Source organism: Salmo trutta, chromosome 30 (genome assembly GCF_901001165.1).
Source record: "Salmo trutta chromosome 30, fSalTru1.1, whole genome shotgun sequence".
NCBI lineage: Eukaryota > Metazoa > Chordata > Actinopteri > Salmoniformes > Salmonidae > Salmo > Salmo trutta.
The window spans coordinates 20414472-20436462 of record NC_042986.1 but is presented as its reverse complement, the minus strand read 5'-3'; the positions used below and the strand labels follow the sequence as shown (position 1 = coordinate 20436462).

General features: G+C 43.7%; 1 protein-coding gene across 13 annotated transcripts; it reads right to left on the bottom strand.

Moving 5' to 3' along the window:
• Positions 1–695: 695 nt before the first annotated feature.
• LOC115168187 (cyclin-dependent kinase 11B) lies at positions 696–20139 on the bottom strand. 13 transcript variants are annotated; one of them, XM_029723226.1, is made up of 21 exons: positions 20063–20123; positions 19395–19431; positions 18709–18842; positions 18133–18272; positions 17799–17977; positions 17526–17670; positions 16867–17045; positions 16590–16718; positions 16381–16479; positions 16077–16181; positions 15873–15947; positions 15445–15674; positions 15126–15216; positions 13415–13536; positions 13096–13201; positions 12683–12804; positions 12356–12463; positions 11295–11411; positions 8045–8193; positions 2082–2271; positions 696–1869 (listed from the first exon to the last, which is right to left on the bottom strand). In XM_029723226.1, the coding sequence occupies exons 3-21, from the start codon at positions 18817–18819 to the stop codon at positions 1777–1779; spliced, it is 2490 nt and encodes an 829-aa protein (XP_029579086.1). In that variant the 5' UTR covers positions 18820–18842; positions 19395–19431; positions 20063–20123; the 3' UTR covers positions 696–1776. The 13 variants fall into 13 exon arrangements, with proteins under 13 accessions (XP_029579086.1, XP_029579089.1, XP_029579081.1 ...); XM_029723229.1 differs by having other exon boundaries at positions 18709–18839; positions 20063–20105; XM_029723221.1 differs by lacking the exon at positions 19395–19431 and having other exon boundaries at positions 20063–20139.
• Between the last annotated feature and the right edge of the window lie 1852 nt (positions 20140–21991).

Sequence of the window (21991 nt, the reverse complement as noted above, 5' to 3'; positions counted from 1 at the left end):
TCACAACCGCAGATCACTTATAACAACGCCAGCCCAGGACATCCACATCCGGCTTCTTCACCTGGGGATCATCAGACCGGACAGCTAATGAAACTGGGGGTTTGCACAACCGGAAACCTTTAGCACAAACTGTCAGAAACGGTCAGAAACTGTCTCAGGGAAGCTCATCGTCCTCACCAGGGTCTTAACCTGACTGCAGTTCGGCGTCGTAACTGACTTCAGTGGGCAAATGCTCACCTTCGATGGCCACTGGAGAAGTGTGCTCTTCACGAAAGAATCCCGGTTTCAACTTTACCGGGCAGATGCAAACAGCGTGTATGGCGATGTGTGGGAGAGCGGTTTGCTGATGTAAACGTTGTGAACAGAGTACCCCATGGTGGCGGTGGGGTTATTGTATGGACAGGCATAAGCTAAAGACAACAAACACAATTACATTTTATCAATGGCAATTTGAATGCACAAAGATACTGTGACAAGATCCTGAGGCCCACTGTCGTGCCATTCATCCACTGCCATCACCTCATGTTTCAGCATGATAATGGACAGTCCCATGTCGCATGGACCTGTACACAATTCCTGGAAGCTGAAAATGTCCCAGTTCTTCCATGGCCTGCATACTCACCAGACACGTCACCATATTTGGGATGCTCTGGATCGAAGTTGCGTAAACCAAAAACATTGTTTGCAGTCATATGAACTGTTTCGACCTTTATTCAGATATGAAACACCTAAGACATCCAGCTAGCTTAGTTATCCTTTAGGTGGCCCCAATGCTTTGCCTGCTCATTTGACACATCAGGTATAATACTCCAGAGAAGGGCTTAGAGGGGACTCGCAGATAAACTGATTAATGCATGTCCATTTCTGCTGATTCTAAGGAGTACCCATACGAGGGAAGATTTTTCAACTGTTCCAGTCCAAGCAGCCAGCCGTATCCCAAGAATGAGAATGTACGGTTTATTTTCCTCTAGCTAGAAATCAAATAAGTTGATGTTTTAGTCCTAAAAATCACGAGCCACTTCAACAACAAATACAATCAGGAGCTCTTTCCCCTGAAATGTCCTGAGACAAAGTGTGCAGTGCAAAAGAGGACATCACTCTTGGACGGTTACTATAGAGCCGGGTTCAAGGCTGGAATTTTTGTTGGACTCTACGTCCTTTCTTTTATCCTTTGGCAGGCAGTGTGTGGTGCTGTTTGCTTAGCTCAGACAGCATTTATAAATGCCAGCAAAAGAGTTTTACATTTTATTTCTAGAAAAAACATGTCCTCGTATGTTAGCCGTCAGTCACACAGTTAAGTCCTTACAATATGATGGATTGACATGGATCTAACGTTGCTTCATTATTATACAGTAGCTCCAGTACTCAGGAAATACCATCCACTTATCATCTGGTCCTTTTCCGCAGTGTAAAAAAAACACGGAAAACAAAACAAAAAGCCAACATGAGCTAAGCTACTGACAAATTGTAGTTCGGTTTCGATGCACTTGTCACGAGTCGAGAATGTTAAAAGAAGTGACGGTTAAACTGTTGGGATTCATCCATACGGAAAGAGACATTAAGCGGATTTGTCCGTGGTTCATGTCATGTAATGACCAGTCTGTACCCTCACAGGGTCATAGTGAGGGCAGTAAGCTGACCCCTGACACCCGAGGCCATTCCACAATAAGCCCAGCCACATTAAAACCTACATGTCCTATGATTCATTGTCTGGTCAGGTGACCATGCTAGTCTCTCTTTTTGCATACACAGGGTGTCCTGTCCTCCATGTGCAGCTCAGAACTTGAGGCTGAACCCTGGGCCCACAGCAGAAGCCCCTTGGTTGCTGGTGGTTAGATGGAAGCCGGTGTCTTTCAGGTCATCGTCACCCTGGAGAGACGACAAGCCACACACGTTAGCTGATGAGGTACATTGCTGTTATGCCACGAAAATAATGTATTCTAGAACCATAAGTAGTAAGCAGTGGGAGGATGTCTCGACAACACAGAGTGCTGTAGGTCTATAATCTGTGTATGACAGAAACTGAGCTCAGATGTTAAACCCTGGACGAAATGGGGATGTAGAGTTCAACCCAGCCTCACCAGCTGACTGTAGCCCAGGCCTCCCTCGGGGGGGCGCGGGCTGGTGCCCCTCTTCACCCTCTGTTGCTCGCTCTTGGCGGGCCAGGTGGGGAACATGGACGGGTCGATGGGCTGCGGCGTCTCCCGGAAATACTCGTGCTTCAGTGCCTCATCCGACAGGATCCTCTTGCTGGGGCAGTAGGTGAGGAACCTTGGGGAAAGGGAAAAAGTCAAGGCCAGGGGTGGCAGAGGTCACTGAAAATGGCAGCACTTCTGTCATCTGTATGAAAGATTTCACAGAGCACATAGGGTCCCTCTCCATAGTCTAAAGCGGCGTCCTTCCCCTCATCTCATCTGAACACAGGGTAAGTGAAAGCAACAAGCCTGACAATGAAATTTTGACCTTCCGGGATTAATAAAGTTGTTTTGAATTGAACGCCTTCCAAGAGTTGTAAAATAACTGGACAGGCAAAAGACAGAAGTTGGAGAGAAGCCGATGAGGAGAAGAAGTCCCCTTTAAAAACTATTGCGATTAGGGCTGACCCTATTTAGTCGACTGCATCGACCAAGATTTATTTAGCGAAGCAGTAGCAAAAATGTTTTAAATACAGTATTGTGTACAAGACACCTGTCTGATTTGCGCCTGTGAGTGGACTGATCTATTGTGATGCCGTGGGGATGGCACAGTCCCATTAGTCTACAACATATGCTACTGAAACTGTATACAGTTATATTACATAACAAATGGTGCAACACTAATACAAATAATTACTTTACAACAAAATGTGCCTTCTCCCGCAATGGATAGTGGTCGCTGTCCTCGTTTCAGAAGCACATCTGTGCTCTGTTGAAATGGCACCTTTCCATAGACCATGTTGCTATGTGCCTAATAGCAAAGTTAACCAGCATATTGGGGTTGAGAACAATACGGCAGAGGCAGCAACAGAATGAGACCAGAAAACAGCCCTTGCCTTATTGTCGATGAAAAATTAGAGGAAACCCAAGAATTCATATTTTTTAGATTGATTATTTATTTTTATTACGTTAGTATATTATGTATGTTTGTAATAGTGTGTTATATGTGAAAATGTGTTCGTATATAAATTGTATTTTAATATTTAAGGACTCTTGGAAGATTAGTCCAAATGGGGACTAAAAGAGATCCAAATCAAATCAAATCAAATGAGGTTATTGATTATAGACCTCTGTTAAATATGCCTGGCTTAATACATCAATATCTACAGAAATAAGACAGGTCCTTCTGTTGCCTGTTTGTTTAATAGCCTACTGATTTCGTGAGCACCAACCCTCATGCAACGACATGTCAAGTAAACAATTTCACAAATTCAGCTTAAAAAAAATATTTATAATAATCTTCGCTGTAATAAAGGATTTACACTTTCCCTTAGAACAGCCTCCGGTATTATTTATCATTTAGTGTTACCACTGTTCCAAAATAATATTTATATGAACAATTACGCTCCTTTTTCTTGATCTCCTTCTTATTGTTATTACTACGATTATTATGATCATAGGTAGTAGGCGTTATGATATAGGTCAGGCCCCATTGTGCCCGATTCGGACTGGATTAGTTTCAATGGGGAGGTCGGGTAACAAATGATGTGCACGAGCACAAAACACCACATCTGTAATTTGAGTCCCGTTTGAATCCACCATGTCAGTAATTTTTACATGGCAGGAGAGTAACAATTCCAGCCAGCATAGCCTACTGTTTTTTTTGGCAAACTCCAAGGTCCTCTGATAATACTAGACCTGTGCTAATCAACATCCTTGTGTTTTGAGAGAAAATGTCTGACAGGTGAGAAAGTTTGACAGGTGTTGCTTGCGGTTTGCGCATGAAAAAAATAACTGATTCGATAAATTTAACTAAGTAGTTCACATAAACTATATATGAAATGGCCTACATGTAGCCTATCAATGTTTACAGTGAATGCTTTTGTTTGTTTTGTGTGTATTAATTGAAAATTGCCAAATGCATCAAAATTGCGCTTATTTAATGCATCCCTTGCTGTTAATATTTACACTTAAAATCACACTGACAGAGTCATTACATTTTGGCACACCAGAATTACATTAAATTTCCAATTAAACGCTGCGTTTGCCTTGCGGCATTGTGTTGCAGAGGCAGTTGCAGTGCTTGACAGAAATGGTAGCAGAAGGTGAATGTTGAACTTTTGTTGCATACATATCCAGATGATGCATACTATTTTGCGCAACGACTGTCGGTGTGATCTAAGCGTTAGACTTTCTCATCCATAGACTTCAAATGCATCGCAAGCGCAATTGCACTGTTCAACTCACATCTGAAGACATTTATGACGTAGTGCGGTTTGCTAAAATATCCTAATGATTATGATCACACTTACTCAATTTAAATATTATGGCGACACTACACGAAATATGGTTTCTAAACCATACCAAACCACGCTTGAGTTATCACCTGGACATGTTGAAATAATGTATCTTGACGGCTAGAATAAAAATCTCCAGGCTTCCGTCATAACTGTCTATTACAGGGGGCAATTTGGAAATAACTAAATCACGTCCGAATTGTCCTCTGAAATAACAGACATTCTGGAGTAATAATTACAACCAACCTTCTCCAGTAACACTAATCCTGTGCGAATATCTCTTCGGACACGTGCACGCGATGCATACATATGTCATGTAAAAGAGAGCGGGGGGTTGAGGGAATAAGGAATGTTTTTCCTTAACAAATTAGAGATTTCGGTAACAGAATTTTTCGGTCAGAAATTTCTAATTATGTTGCAGCTTCAGTAACATGGACAGCGCGATAAACACTGATGTTCTATGGTGGTCTGCAACAGGGAGGAGAAAGACAACGGGTGCTGGTCAGTCACTGTCTTATTTATTTTTTACACAGCGCAGCAAGTCTGAGCCCAGCCCGGCACAATCAAATCAATTGCTAGTCGGACTCCCTCTAGTCATTTGTGTTTCTTAATTATTTAATCAAACAGTGTGCTTAAAGCATCAGACAAGCTCAGTGAATATAGTTGATTTGATTAAAACACATAGGATGTGTCAAATACACTGCTCAAAAAAATAAAGGGACCACTAAAATAACACATCCTAGATCTGAATGAATGAAATAATCTTATTAAATACTTTTTTCTTTACATAGTTCAATGTGCTGACAACAAAAATCAAAAATAATCAATGGAAATCCAATTGATCAACCCATGGAGGTCTGGATTTGGAGTCACACTCAAAATTAAAGTGGAAAACCACACTACAGGCTGATCCAACTTTGATGTAATGTCCTTAAAACAAGTCAAAATGAAGCTCAGTAGTGTGTGTGGCCTCCACGTGCCTGTATGACCTCCCTACAACGCCTGGGCATGCTCCTGATGAGGTGGCGGATGGTCTCCTGAGGGATCTCCTCCCAGACCTGGACTAAAGCATCCGCCAACTCCTGGACAGTCTGTGGTGCAACGTGGCATTGGTGGATGGAGCGAGACATGATGTCCCAGATGTGCTCAATTGGATTCAGGTCTGGGGAGCGGGCGGGCCAGTCCATAGCATCAATGCCTTCCTCTTGCAGGAACTGCTGACACACTCCAGCCACATGAGGTCTAGCATTGTCTTGCATTAGGAGGAACCGAGGGCCAACCGCACCAGCATATGGTCTCACAAGGGGTCTGAGGATCTCATCTCGGTACCTAATGGCAGTCAGGCTACCTCTAGCGAGCACATGGAGGGCTGTGCGGCCCCCCAAAGAAATGCCACCCCACACCATGACTGACCCACCTCTAAACCGGTCATGCTGGAGGATGTTGCAGGCAGCAGAACGTTCTCCACGGCGTCTCCAGACTCTGTCACATGTGCTCAGTGTGAACCTGCTTTCATCTGTCAAGAGCACAGGGCGCCAGTGGTGAATTTGCCAATCTTGGTGTTCTCTGGCAAATGCCAAACGTCCTGCACGGTGTTGGGCTGTAAGCACAACCCCCACCTGTGGACGTCGGGCCCTGATACCACCCTCATGGAGTCTGCTCAAACGGTCAGAAACAGACACATGCACATTTGTGGCCTGCTGGAGGTCATTTTGCAGGGCTCTGGCAGTGCTCCCCCTGCTCCTCCTTGCACAAAGGCGGAGGTAGCGGTCCTGCTGCTGGGTTGTTGCCCTCCTACGGCCTCCTCCACGTCTCCTGATGTACTGGCCTGTCTCCTGGTAGCGCCTCCATGCTCTGGACACTACGCTGACAGACACAGCAAACCTTCTTGCCACAGCTCGCATTGATGTGCCATCCTGGATGAGCTGCACTACCTGAGCCACTTGTGTGTGTTGTAGACTCCGTCTCATGCTACCACTAGAGTGAAAGCACCGCCAGCATTCAAAAATGACCAAAACATCAGCCAGGAAGCATAGGAACTGAGAAGTGGTCTGTGGTCACCACCTGCAGAACCACTCCTTTATTGGGGGTGTCTTGCTAATTGCCTATAATTTCCACCTGTTGTCTATTCCATTTGCACAACAGCATGTGAAATTTATTGTCAAATCAGTTTTGCTTCCTAAGTGGACAGTTTGATTTCACAGAAGTGTGATTGACTTGGAGTTACATTGTGTTGTTTAAGTGTTCCCTTTATTTTTTTGAGCAGTGTATATGAAAAAATACCAATCGATTGGTCAAAAGAACAGACAACTTTTTTTTGTCAGGGACATCCCTAATTGAGATGCATACTTCCTCTGCAAGGTCAAAAATCAGGTCACAGTCATAAACTCTCCCCCTACAGCCTGGTGCCATGGAGGAGTGTGATGTTCCAAACTGAAACAGGACTGCCATGTCCATCCGGAAAGCCTACACATTCAATGAACAGACTTACACCAGTCCAGTTCTACGGCTGAAGGAGGTCCAGCCTACAGTCCAAACATAGACCACAGGGGGTCAAGGTCTAATGAGACGGCTAGCAGCCACTGGCCAGGGGTCACTGCACTTCCTGGGTCATGTGACTGTTGCAGCATTCCACTCAGTTGGACTGGTGTCAAACTTCACCCAAAAGCTGACCCCAACCCCTCCCTTGGCCACCCATTACAGGTGTATGATGCAAATAATAGGGGTGTGAATGTTTAAAGTAAATTGAGATTGTTAGGTTTTTTTTTCTAACTGAAAAACAAAACGCTATCTCACAAAATGTAATTCACTGTGCAGTTATCACAAAACATATTCTTTGCCGTGTTATTGCATAACTAGATGATATGCTATAAAGACCTAGGGAAAGTTGTGTATTTAAATAAAGGTGAACTTAAGGATACTTTGGTAAATATGCGAGATACAGATTACCAAGACATATGGACATGGTTCTTTCTGCCTCCTTCAACCTCTCTCCATCTTGCTGGCTCGCCTGCTACTTTTCTTCGCCGATGCTGCGAGTGTGTTCAGTCTTCAGTCAGTTGCGTGTAAAATATCCTAACATTAATTTATGATAGGCCCTGCTTTAATGCAGTTGTGAGACAATGGCAAGCAAAGAAAAACCAAAGCTGTGAAATACAATACAGGTCTGGAGGAGGGCTGAGGTACTTTGATGCAATGCCAAAACACTACTTCTCTGTCCTGTTTATAGTCAGCTTGCCAAGAGTGCAGTGACTGAAGCAGAAGACATGGAGAGCATATCACAGGGCAGGCCTGACAGCAGACACATATTACATCAAGGCATAGCAATGCTGATGTTAAATCCCCCTGCTGAAAGAGCAAAGACCACATTGGCACAGACACACAAGTCTTTCAGGTTGATGGATAATTAAGAATAAGGTAAAAAAAAAAATGCATTCTGTCACTTTAGATACACTGCACAGTTGAGATTGAATTTCAAGTAAGTCTGAGGTTTGGTGTAAAGGTGAGTTAGGTCAGTTTTTTTTTAATAGGTTAGTAATGAATGGTGTTGTAACTAATCATGTGGTTGAAATGGTTAGGGGTAAGTGCAAGTCTGAAGTTGAGTAGACGTACTTGTTCATGAGGTCGAAGCCCTGGTCTGAAAGCAGGGCTCCGAAGCGCTTGCGCATGTTGTTGTAGGGGTACTCTGTGAAAGTCATCTTCTTCACGGCAGGGAGTTCGTTGTAGCCCGGCCAAATCTTCTCGCTGGGCGACCCCAAGTCCTGGTGAGAACACGCATCAACACACAGACAGAGATATGTGTATATGAAGGGTGGTCCCCATTTTGTCTGGTATGTTCGGAACTGCTAAGTGAGGAGTACTGGAGCACAGTTAGATTAAAACATGTGGTCTTAATCTGAGTTTACGTCACACTGTCTAAAAGAGACTGGGTCATTGAACCGCAGTCACTTTCTGAAAAATAGATTGTGGTCAAATTAAATCCATTTAATCCGACTATATTATATTCCTAACTCTGCAACCCTGTGGGGAGATCATAAAAACTGCAAAAATCACAAAAACGTGGTGGCTATCAAGAATGTACGCAGATGTACAGTACCAGTCAAAAGTTTGGACACACCTACTCATTCAAGGGTTTTTCTTTAATTTTTTTTAACAATGTTCACATTGTAGAATAATAGTGAAGACATCAAAACTATGAACACATGGAATCATGAAGACACCAAAAAAATTAAATCAAAATATATTTGATATTCTTCAAAGTAGTCACCCTTTGCCTTGACAGCTTTGCACACTATTGGCACTCTCTCAACCAGCTTCACCTGGAATGCTTTTCCAACAGTCTCGAAGGAGTTCCCACATATGCTGAGCACACCGGCTCCAACGCTCGTCGGATGTGGCAGGGCTTGCAAACTATTACGGACTACAAAGGGAAGCACAGCCGCGAGCTGCCCAGTGACACAAGCCTATCAGATGAGCTAAATAACTTCTATGCTAGCTTCAAGTCAAGCAACACCAATTTGCATACTCTATTGCACTCCACACTGCCCTTTCACACCTGGATAAAAGGAACACCTACGTGAGAATGCTATTCATTGACTACAGCTCAGCGTTCAACACCATAGTGCCCTCAAAGCTCATAACTAAGCTAAGGACCCTGGGACTAAACACCTCCCTCTGCAACCAGATCCTGGACTTCCTGACGGGCCTCCCCCAGGTGATAAGGGTAGGTAACAACACGCTGATCCTCAACACAGAGGCCCCTCAGGGATGCGTGCTCAGTCCCCTCTTGTACTCCCTGTTCACCCATGACTGCATGGCCAAGCACGACTCCAACACCATCATTAAGTTTGCTGATGACAACAGTAGTAGGCCTGATCACCAACAACGATGAGACAGCCTATAGGGAGGTCGTCAGAGACCTGGCCATGTGGTGCCAGGATAACAATCTCTCCCTCAACGTGATCAAGAAAAAAAGAGATGATTGTGGACTACAGAAAAGGAGGATCGAGTATGCCCCCATTCTCATCGACAGAGCTGTAGTGGAGCAGGTTGAGAGCTTCAAGTTCCTTGGTGTCCACATCACCAACAAACTAACATGGTCCAAACACACCAAGACAGTCGTGAAGACGGCACGACAATGCCTATTCCCCCAAAGGAGACTGAAAAGATTTGGCATGGGTCCTCAGATCCTCAAAAAGTTAAACAGCTGCACCATCGAATGATGACTGGTTGCATCACCGCCTGGTAGGGCAACTGCTCGGCCTTCAACCACAAGGCACTACAGAAGGCTAGTGCCTTGCCAGTACATCACTGGGGCCAAGCTTCCTGCCATCCAGTACCTCCATACCCGGCGGTGTCAGAGAAAGGCCCAAAAAATTGCCAAAGACTCCAGCCACCCTAGTCAAAGACTATCTCTGCTACCACACGGCAAGCAGTGACAGAGAGCCAAGTCTAGGTCCAAAAGGCTTCTTAACAAGCCATAAGACTAAACAGCTAATCAAATGGCTACCCGGACTATTTTTTTATTTTCTTAAAACTGCGTTGTTGGTTAAGGGCTTGTAAGTTAGCATTTCACTGTAAGGTCTACACCTTGTTGTATTCGGCGCATGTGACAAATACAATGACTTGATTTTGATGGCTGGTTTACCTTCACTCTGTGGTCTAAATCATCCCAAACTATCTCAATTGGGTTACGGTTGGGTGATTGTGGAGGCCAGGTCATCTGATGCAGCACTCCATTACTATCTTTCTTGGTCAAATAGCCTTTACACAGCCTGGAGGTGTGTTGGGTCATTGTGCTGTTGAAAAACAAATGATAGTCCCACTAAGCACAAACCAGAGGAGAGCATATCTCTGCAGAATGCTGTGGTAGCCATGCTGGTTAAGTGTGCCTTGAATTCTAAATAAATCAGACTATCACCAGCAAAGCACCCCCACACCTCCATGCGTCATGGTGGGAACCACATTTGCGGACATCATCCCATCACCTACGCTGCGTCTCACAAAAAAAAATCTAAATTGTGGACTCTTCAGACCAAAAGGACAGATTTCCATTGGTCCATTGCTCCTGTTTCTTGGCCCAAGTAAGTCTCTGCAGCAATTTGACCATAAAGGACTGATTCAAGCAGTCTCCTCTGAACAGTAGATGTTGAGATGTGTCTGTTACTTGAACTCTGTGAAGCATTTATTTGGACTGCAAATAAATGAGGCTGGTCTTCCAATCCTGTGACGGTCCTCATGATAGCCAGTTTCAAAATATTGCATAATGGTTTTTTTGACTGCACTTGAAGAAAATTTCTAAGGTCTTGAACTGTTCCAGATTTACTGACCCTCATGTCTTAAAGTAATGACGGACTGTCGTTTCTCTTTGCTTATTTGAGCTGTTCTTACCATAATATGGACTTTGTCTTTTACCAAATATGGCTATCTTCTGTATACCACCCCTACCTTGTCACAACACAACCGATTGGCTCAAACATTAAGGAAAGAAATTTCACAAATTAACTTTGAACAAGGCACACCTGTTAATTGAAATGCATTCCAGGTGACTACCTCATGAAGCTGGTTGAGAGAATGCCAAGAGCGTGCAAGCTGTCAAAGGCATAAGGTGGCTACTTTCAAGAACCTTAAATATATTTTGATTTGTTTAATACTTTTTTGGTTACTACATGATTCCATGTGTTATTTCATAGTTTTGATGTCTTCACCATTAGTCTATAATGTAGAAAATAGGAAAAATAAGGAAAAACCCTGGGATGAGTAGCGGTGTCCAAACTTTTGACTGGTACTGTAGGAGTGGGGTAAAGTGCTATTACGTTCCAGACAGTATGAAAATGGGACTTCTTGATCAAAATTAGCTAACCTTAAATATCTTGTTAATTTGGTCGATTTCAGATTTTCCAGGGAAGAGAGGTTTCTGGGTAAGGAGCTCTCCAAATATGCAGCCCACAGACCACATGTCCACAGCTGTGGAGTACTCCTGTGGAGAGAAAAACATGCTAAAACCACAGTATTCCAAGGAACAGACAGCACTACATGAGTCTGGGTTGGAGTGTTTAGTCTGGGCGAGGGCAAGCCTTGACTTGGTGCTGCGTATATGTAGTCTTGGGATATGTTCAGAACCATACTTCTACAATATTTGAAGGTGTATGAAGTATGTGTTGCGTTGTCTGGCTGTGGCAAGGTTCTCAGTCAGGTAGGGACTTGTTTAGGGTTTAGAATGGGACCATTTTGACTGTAGAGGATCTTTGATGTTTGAGACATTTTGACTCAGTTGTTTTGCGTCTTTGTAGACCAGAGGTATTTTGACATAGTATTCCTGTGTCTCCGAATGCAGGTGTGTAATCTCGTTCCCAGCCACTTTTGCCCAAATGCAAAGAGTCTGGTAGACCAACACGCCAAACTTGGCCTTCGTTAGCCAATATAGAAAGACCATCAGAAGCTCCCGGTGAATATGTTTCATCTATCAGCCATTCGTTTCCCACAACACCTTCCCCCTAAACTCCCCATATGTCTGAGTCTTTAAAGGAAATTAAGTTCATGTATATATAATTTGATATACAGAAGAATATACATAACTGTCTTATGATTTATATTATCTTGTTTGATATTGTAAATTTAAGCACAGAGCTACCTACACCTCGCAGTCATGTGATTCGCAAAAATGTTATGACAAATACTTCACTCAGTAATGTCACTCCCATATAATTCTATGGTCATTCCCACCAAGGCCAAATTTGGATCGTTGATGTACCAGGCTTATATGCAATGTGCTCAATAGCCTGGGAACGAGGTTAATTACTGTGTGGCTATGTTGCCCGAGACACTGATCAAAAGGTCGGTTTTGCATGTCATCCAACAATTTATCATTAGGATTTGGGGAGGGTAAACTGATTCCAGATCTGTGCTCAATTTCTGACTCACTTTGGCTCCCAGCAGCAGCTCTGGAGAACGGTACCACAGTGTCACCACCACAGGCGTATAGGGCTTCAGAGGAGAACCATACTCACGGGCCAGACCAAAGTCCCCCACCTAGAAGAGCGCAACAAACATCACAAAGATGCCTATGAGGCAAGCACACCCTCTCACACACATTAACATCATTATTCTTTGCCATCAACAAGCCTAGAGCCAAGTATTTCTTCATCCGAGCCATGGATGACCTAATGCTCATCTGAAGTTCCCAACCCACAGTGGTTTTAATATAAATGGGACATAGCATAACATAATACAAGAAGACATCTATGGCACCTTAAGGATCCCCTTGTGGCTGAGCAGCAGGTTGGAGGTCTTCAGGTCGCGGTGGAGGATCCAGTTGTCGTGGAGATGGCGGACGCCTCGCAGCAGTTGGATCATCAGGGTCTTCACTTCGCCTGAGGCCAACGAAAAAGAGGAAACAAGAGACATGAGTTCATAAACATTAAAACAATCCTTTAAACCCCAGACCACATCGTCTGGGAAGAAGTACTAACCCTTGTGGTAGCATGGTCACCACAGAAGCATGACAACATTTGCTAGGTAAACAAAGGGAACCCACCAGAGCTCACGTTTCATTTCTATTCCAAAAAGAGCACCACTTACCTAGCCACATGATATGGGAAAATGGCTGGTGGACATTTGCATACAGCATTAAGTCCAACTCAAACTGTATCCCACAAAGTTACCTGGCAGGAAAGGCTGTTTCATGGTCTCCATCAAGCTCTTCAGGTCGTGCTCCACGTAGTTCATAACAATGTAGATCTTGTCCATGTTGCTTCCAACAACGATTTCCTAACATGGGAGAAAACGTGATTAAGTACGAGTTCAGCTAGCACTAGTATACATTGCTCTTATCCATTTTATTACTTGAATTTGTGCTACCCTTTCAGATGAAAGGAGCTATACAAAACTAATTTCGAATATTGGAGGGGGGCTTCCTCTAAATCAGGTGTGTGCCGCTTACCATAGAAATAGAATACCAATATGTATTTCTATGCTCCTCACCCTGACAGTGACGATGTTGGGGTGCTGGGCCTTCAGAATGGTGTTGATCTCTCTCAGAGACGTGATGGGGAAACCTTCTTTCTCCTTCTCCATCTTCAAACGCTTCAAGGCCACAATCTCATCTGAAAGGGAAAGGTGTGTTTTAGTGTGTGTCCGAGTCCAGGGATGGATTGGAAATCGATTGCAAGGTAGCCCACATAGTGACTTTGGAAAGTATTCATACCCCTTGACTTTTTCAACATTTTGTTACGTTACAGCCTTACTCTAAAATTGATTAAATAGGTTTTTTCCCCTCATCAATCGACACACAATACCCCATAATGACAAAGCAAAAACAGGTTTTTAGAAGTGTTTGCAAATGTAATAAAAATAAATATCACGTAAGTATTCAGACCATTTACTCAGTACTTTGTTGAAGCACCTTTGGCAGCGATTACAAGCTTGGCACACTTGTATTTGGGGAGTTTCTCCCATTCTTCTCTGCAGATCCTCTCAAGCTCTGTCCGGTTGAATGGGGAGCGTTGCTGCACACCTATTTTCAGGTCTCTCCAGATATGTTTGACCGGGTTCAAGTCCGGGCTCTGGCTGGGCCACTCAAGGACATTCAGAGACTTGTCCCGAAGCCACTCCTGCATTGTCTTGGCTGTGTGCTTAGGGTTGTTGTCCTGCTGGAAGGGGAACCTTCGCCCCAGTCAAAGGTCCTGAGCAGGTTTTCATCAAGGATCTCTCTGTATTTTGCTCCGTTCATCTTTCCCTCGATCCCGACTAGTCTCACAGTCCCTGCCGCTGAAAAACATCCCCACAGCATGATGCTGCCACCACCTTGCTTCACCATTGGGATGGTGCCAGGTTTCCTCCAGATGTGATACTTGGCATTCAGGCCTAAGATGTCAATGTTGGATTAATCAGACCAGAGAATCTTGTTTCTCCTGGTCTGAGAGTCCTTTAGGTGCCATTTGGCAAATTCCAAGAGGGCTGTCATGTGCCTTTTACTGAGGAGTGACTTCCGTCTGGGCACTAGCATAAAGACCTGATTGGTGGAATTCTGCAGAGATGTCCTTCTGGAAGGTTCTCCCATCTCTACAGAGGAACTCTGGAGCTCTTTCAGATGACCATCGGTTCTTGGTCACCTCCTTGACCAAAGCCCTTCTCCCCCGATCGCTCAATTTGGCCGGGCGGCCAGCTCTAGGAAAAGTCTTGGTGGTTCCAAAGTTCTTCCATTTAAGAATGATGGAGGCCACTGTGTTCCTGGGGACCTTCAATGCTGCAGACATTTTTTGGTACCCTTCCCCAGATCTGTGACTCGACAATTCTTTCTCAGAACTCTACAGACAATTCCTTCAACCCCATGGTTTGGTTTTTGCTCTGTCAACTGTAGGACCTTATATAAACAGGTATGTGCCTTTCCAAATCATATCCAATCAACTGAATTTACCACAGGTGGACTCCAATCAAGATGTAGAAACATCTCAAGGATGATCAATGGAAACAGGATGCACCTGAGCTCAATTTCAAGTCTCATAGCAAAGAGTCTGAATACTTATGTAAATAAGGTATTTCTGTTCTTCAATTTTTAATACATTTGAAAAAAAAAAAAAGAAGTGTAGAATGATGAGGAAACAATTAATTTAATCAATTTTTAAATAAGGCTGTAAAGTAACAAAATGTGGAAAAAGTGAAGGTGTCTGAATACTTTCCGAATGCACTGTACCTGTTTTTTTGTCCTTGGCCCTGTACACCACGCCGTAGGTCCCTTCCTCGATACGATTAAGACACTGGAACTCCTCGACACTGCGACACCCCTGGAAAAAACATGAAACCAATGTCAATCAATACGTCTCTATATGATTTGCGTGTGTGTACAGGTATGGGTCAAATATGTTTTCGTTTTCTGTCAAATAATTGAGCATTTCTTGGAATATTCTAATGGACCCCAATATACTGGGTAAGCTAGGTCAAGCGCTCCTCAGGTATTTGAAATAAAACAAACATGTATTTGACCCAGGTGTGGTGTGCTGCCAAACACAGACCTGTAGAGCTGGCAGGTACTTGGGCAGCTCCTTCTTCAGCTCCACCGGGGAGATGGGAGGAGAGTCAGGGATGTAGTTCTCCTCAGGTTCAGGGGTGGCTGAGTGGGAGTGAGACACCGACTGGGGGGTGACATCTCCCTCCCCTGCTTCCTCCTCCTCCTCCTCCTCCTCTTCCTCCTCCTCCTCCTCTCCACTTTCCTCAGTGTCATGGTCAAATCGGGACTCAGGCACTGGGATGGTTAATGAGGGGGCAGTTATAACTTATAGAAACAGGACAAAATAGTATCTAGCAGCTGGTTGAGTGTACCTCCTAACCTTTTAGATAAACAAGCTTCAAGACCAGTCAAAACAAGTTTTACACTTTGACATGACATAATAATACCTGTTCAAATGACTGCCACCAGACAAATGGGGTGTGAAATGCCTACCTGGGGCAATATGGTTGCTGTTCCCTCTTTCTTCCTCAAACTCCTCCTCAGACCGCTCGTCTTCACTCACGTCACCTGAAACACAGACAATGGGTGGGTCAGAGCCATGTCACCGTGACAACACTGTAATGGTAGTCAGGGATAAGACATGCACACAATCACGCACACAAATCACAATAACAGAGACAGACAAATTCAGCAGACCTGCAGTCTGGTCAGATTCTCTTGAGCCCGAACCCGATTCCTCTTCCTCGCTGCTAGATCCATCATCATTCTCCTCATCATCATCATCAGAGCCTGACCCTGAAACTAGGAAAGGGAAGTCCACTCTGTCACCACCAAACTACCCACATGGACATAAGATGTGTCGACTGAATATCTATAAACAGAACTCTGTTACTGATTAAACATCAGTAGGAGTGTGCTTTGTTTTCATTCCTTTTTTGTGATGCCAATCTGGTGTAAAGAGACAGTGGGGTATGTTGCGACTGTAAATGAGTGTGTCTACCTAAGGAGGACTCTCCTGTACTGGTCTTCCTCTCGCTGTCACTGATGTCCTGGAGGTCAGAGAGAAGGTCCTTGTCCTCAGGCTTCTCATCCTTTGCCGCTGGACCACAAACACAAGCACCGCATTATAAGTCATGGATTTAATTTATTTTGACGCTAACTACCACCAAAGCAATATTATCTAAAAACAACTTCATTGGTTAGTCTCACCACCAGTTCTGTGCGGCTCGCTGGTTTGCTCCTGTCTATCCCGGGGAGCCTGGTTGGGGCTGCGACTGCGGTGGCTCTGTTTGGGCTTGTCACCGTACTCATCGGGCAGCACACGGTGGGGGCCCGGAACTGTCAGAGGGGGACAACACATTTAGCTTCCTTCACCAACAGCGTGCCCTTACATACATCAAAAGACGTACATCATTCACGCACACTCTAAAGCTATAAACTTTTATCTTATGTGTGTGTGTGCGAATATGCATGTGTGAAGCCTGACCTTCTCGCCGCACCTCGCGCTCTTTCCGGCGCACCTCTGCCCTTCTCTCCCTCTCCTTCTGCTCACGCTGCTCCTTCTGCTGCTGCTCACGGAGCTTGCGGTCCCTCTCGCGCTGGCGCTCCACCTGCTCCAACCTGTCCCTGTAGTCCGGGGAAGACGGGGGAATCCTGTCAGGAGCTCTCCAGAAACCCAAAAGCCACCCACCCCACACCGTTAATGTCTGCTTCAGGAAAGGGGAAGAGTACAGTATACAGTGTGACGGGGAAGAGTACAGTATACAGTGTGACAGGTAACTGCACAGTAAACGTGATGACTGAGCAGTGACTGAGGATCTGCAAGTTTAAAAGTAGACTAAGCAATATGACATCACAAGACAGTGGGACAATATGCATTAATAAAAAAAATGCAGATGTTTTTTTTTGGTAGTCTTTGCTCTTGAAACTTTTGTTCCAACTTGCCCCACTCTTGGGGGTCACATTCTGATAGAGGTGTACAGTATGAGATGCCACTGATTAACAGACATGTTGAGAACTTCATATGTTTGAACACAAGTGATTTGTTCTGTTGTACATATTTGCTAAAACAATCCACGCTAATACACCCAACTGTGTGTGTGTGTGTGTGTGTGTGTGTGTATGGTCACAGTAGTCGGTGGTCACCTCTCTCTGCGGGATTGTGCTCTGGCCTGTTCCCTGCGTTTCTGCCTCTCCCAGTCTCGCCGGGCCTTGTCTTGCTCCTCCCACTGCCGCTTTCTGCGCTCACTCTCCCTGTCCTTGTCTTTGGGCCGAACGCGTTTCCCTGCTGCTGTGATAAATACAAAATGTGATACAGTGCTAATAGGTGCTACATATGCATAAATACAGTTTAACACTACATGATCCAGTCCCTATGCAGCATTCTACAGTGATACACGTCCCAGGATGGCAACGTACCTCCTTCAGCAGAGTGACTGCGGCGGCGTCTCTTGTCCTTTCTTTTCTCCTCCTTTCTGTGGTGAGATTTGTCTTTTCTGGTTATTTGCTGGGGAGGCTTTATTGCCAGCGATTCATCCTCTTCTCCCCTGGAATTGGGAAGACTGTCTAGTGCCAACGACTCAACAAACAGGCTGCCCCTGTGCATAGCAGGGTGGCGTTCAGTTGGGACAAAAATGGGAGAAAATGTATTCAAAAGGAATAAGTTCAGTTTTGAAACACATTTTTTCTCCATTATCTGGCCCGCCTGAACGTGACCCCAATTCCCACAGCTCTTTTTTCGTATCCCCTTTACCTGTCCTCTGTGGAATCTTCCCGTATGTACGGGGAATTCCGGATTGTTATTTCCATTTTTTTATCCCGTAGTTCTCCTTCTTCCGGAGTGTCCCGTTTGGCTTCCCGATCATCCGTCTGTGGAACAGGGCACGGAACGCACTGGACAAGACATGAGAAAGAGGGGACATTATACCCATTCCCCCAAAAAAACATGTTAAAAATAAAGTATGTTAACCATAACAATGATTGATTGCACATATGGTAAGATTACGATAAAGTTTGAGGCACTGGTACAGGTATAGCTCCAGTCTGTGATACATTTCGATAAACATGATCAAGTCAAAATGGGAACCAGCATCCTCTGATGGGGGAAGAGAAACAATGTGCCCCAAATCAACCCCTAGACCCTCGTCAGGTGGAGATCTGAGCTATCGGATGTGTGTAAGTAATATGGCAAACATTTCACCTAGTTTATCAGGGGGGCAAGGTGGAGCCATTTCCACATTCCTTATCCCAATCTATTTTCAGATCTCCCCAAGTGTATAGGGGGTACTAGAGTCCGTTTGGGGCACCACAGCCTTTCTCTTCCGTTTACATTTTTCAGACGTTTGGGCTCCGTACTCTCCTCCAGCTCCCGTCTGCGTTTCTTTTCTTGGAGAATTTCGTCGAGTGTTTTCACTTTCCAGGTGTCCTTTTCGTCCCCCATCAGCACCCGCTCGCCACCGCCTGCTACAGAGACAGAGACCCCCTGCTTCAGACTAACATGGAAGGCAATGGAAGAGCAGTGTGCACTGGTGTCATGTTAGTGGCAACTGTGGTATTCATGTGCAAAGATTTCATTTCTATGTTTCTTCCTAGGTTTTTGGCCTTTCTAGGGAGTTTTTCCTAGGGAGTTTTTCCTAGCCACCGTGCTTCTTTCACATGCATTGCTTGCTGTTTGGGGTTTTAGGCTGGGTTTCTGTACAGCACTTTGAGATTTCAGCTGATGTACAAAGGGCTATATAAATACATTTGATTTGATTTCTGTTCATTAGGCCTGCATGTAGCCTTTGGACAGTACATTCCACAGTTCAATGCATGCTTTTCATGATTTGCGCAAAGGTGTACATAGCTACACAAACACACAATTTCACACCTCGGGACAAGAGGGTTGTACGAATAAGAATTTGATGTGTAATAGTCAAGATGGGTCTTGCCCAGGATATAGAAAAAAGGTTCCATCGTATAAGGGTTGTATGGGAGAGGAGGCTCAAGTTTGTAGCCTATAATTTCTGTTGTTACCTGAGTAGCGCCTCGTATCTTATCCATAGCAGTTTCACTGGTACAAAATTTTAAAAAATCCAAAAATGGAAGGAAAACGTCGGTGTGATAGAAGGGGGGAGAGAAGTCAAAGTCAAATAGAGAGATCTACACACACGTTGCGTGTAACCGCACTGTGTAATGCTAAATGTGAACTGAATCTATGAAAAGTTACTCGCCGACACTCCTTACTGCCTAACTAGCTTTAATTCACCAGTTAGCTAGCTAAGCCCGTTGTCATAAATAAACCAACTCTAAACGTTACGTGATACCAATTAACGTACTATAGCTTACAGCTAACAGTAGCGTAAGCAAAATTCTCAATTACTAGCAGCTACTGTATACTAATACGTGGCGGACGTTAGTTAACATCTGAAAGTGTACCTAACTGCATGCGTCTTGTAACTAGTAAGCTAGTCAAAGCCATATATATATATATATATATATAGAGAGAGAGAGAGAGCTCCGGTCAGGTGCTAAAGTATGCTAATAAGCTAACATTAGCATTGGCGAGACCTGAAGGAGCTGGTGACAATACGTTTTAGTTTTTTCAGGAGAAAATTTAATTGAAATTCGTCTCCTCTCAAAAAATCTGAAGTGGGTTAACTGAAAACGTTTTAATCCTTTGCATTACAAACGATTAAACAAACCTGAAATATGCTCCGCGCAATCTTGCACAACCGGAAGACTCAAACGCTTCCTTCTTCTTCTAAAGGTCATACAATTACTTCCAGTTAATATTTCTTCGCTGGTTTTTGAAGCTACTGCCTTACTGCCACCACCTGGACAGGAGTTGCAACTGTTTCTAGGTGCAAAACGACAGATACAGTACAAGCAAACAAAAAACATAATGCAGAAGAAAAATATATTTTATTAATCATGTGCATAACATTATCGATTATTAAACATCATTACATCTCAGATAAAATTAACATGAACAGTTCCCCAAAATATACAATTAGGATCCTCATTGACAATTTTAGTGAACATATCCCCTCTTCACAATAATTTTTTGTTATATTAGCAGTAGGTCTATTTTGATATATTTTCATCCCTTACCAGGGATTGACATTAAGGGTTGCCCTATTGCCTGGGGCAAGTGAATTGAGTAGTCGTGCAAGCCTGCCCTGAGGTTGCCCCATTGAGTAGGCAATTTTTTTTTTTTATGTGAAAATAACCAAACTGAAAAGAATTCCAGTAGTCTAAAAACAGATCATTCTGGCTCCTCCCATTTGTTTAAGTGAAATACAGACAATTTGTGGTATTTATGGCAGTCAGGCAAGTTGAGCCAGCTCTGAATTCCAGTACTGATTTTTTGACTGCTACCCTATGTTTAGGTGCAAGGCAGACAATATATGGCATTTCTGCAAGTAAATAGCTCATTTACATTTTCAGCAAGTGATCATAACCTTCAGGCAGCCAAAACTCCTGTCTTGCCCGATGGTTAAGTGCCTTTCAGACTTGAATGTCAATCTCTGCTTACTCCTACACAATACTTTTCCCTTTCATCCTTGTGACTCACAGATTTTGAGAGGTATAATATTGTGAATTGTGACATATTGCTATTAAATTAGAAAAGTGGTGATAAATCTGTGTAAAACTATGTCTGGTTCATATGACAACCAACACAATCATTTTGGGGAATGCATCAACATGAAATCTTAGTCCACAGGTTTCTTTAAAAAAACGACAGAGGCCTCTCTTTCACGAGTGATACAGTACTTAGAAAATACAACCAAAAAACGAGTTTCTGAGCAAATCCTCAGAGAATGAGATGAAAAAGGTCACCTGGTGAGAATTTCACTTAACAGTAGAAATTATGTAGAATTCGATATACCCCATCGGTTAAACATTTTGAAGTCTACAGTAAAAATCTTAATTACAGTAATCATATCAACACTGGACCATCAGTGAAAATCACATTTTGGCAAGAACATGAATTCAGAGGAACAGCCCTAAAGGCACAATTCATGTGCAAGTAAAGTGGCACTTGTAAAATAATGAAGAAAACAAAATCAGTCAACAGGAGTCAGAAAGAACTTGCAACTTGTAGCTATAAACATTGATTGATTACAATAGTCAGGGAACACAAGATTACATTCTAGTCAAATTCACATAAATGATCTGCCCAAACTTGAGACATCCACATATTGGGAACTTTCCTTTGCTGAACTTGTTGTTAGTCTGAGAAAAGCACCACACCATAACAAAACCAAGGAAATGCCAGTGCCATTCACTCAAGCAAACAGACACATTTCCTTTTTATGTCAGCTTCCCCTTACAAAATGTAGTCAGTTCTGTAGTTTCGCTTTATCCTATCCAACTGACCACACTTTCACTATAGACAAAGGACAAAAAGGAGATCCAGTTTCACTAAACCTATGCTCAATAGAGAGGTTGAATAAGATTAGGTTGGAATTGAAACCTTGCACCGAGCTCTTTCAATCCACAGGACTGCCATTTTCTAATTAAGTTGGCAACTCCATCTATCCAGGATACTCTGGGGTGTAAATCAAACACACCAAAAAAATCTGCAAGAATTGAATTCCAGCCGTGTCAGGGGTGCACAACTCCAGGGG

Excerpts from the sequence above, each read along its gene's own strand:
- LOC115168187 (XM_029723221.1), bottom strand. The coding sequence starts at position 20,132 with ATGACCTTTAGAAGAAGAAGGAAGCGTTTGAGTCTTCCGGTTGTGCAA. Across the intron at positions 18,843-20,062 it reads TTGCGCGGAGCATATTTCAG|CAGGCGGTGGCGAGCGGGTG; the intron begins GTTTGTTTAATC and ends CTGTCTCTGTAG. Across the intron at positions 13,537-15,125 it reads GGCCAAGGACAAAAAAACAG|ATGAGATTGTGGCCTTGAAG; the intron begins GTACAGTGCATT and ends TTTCCCTTTCAG.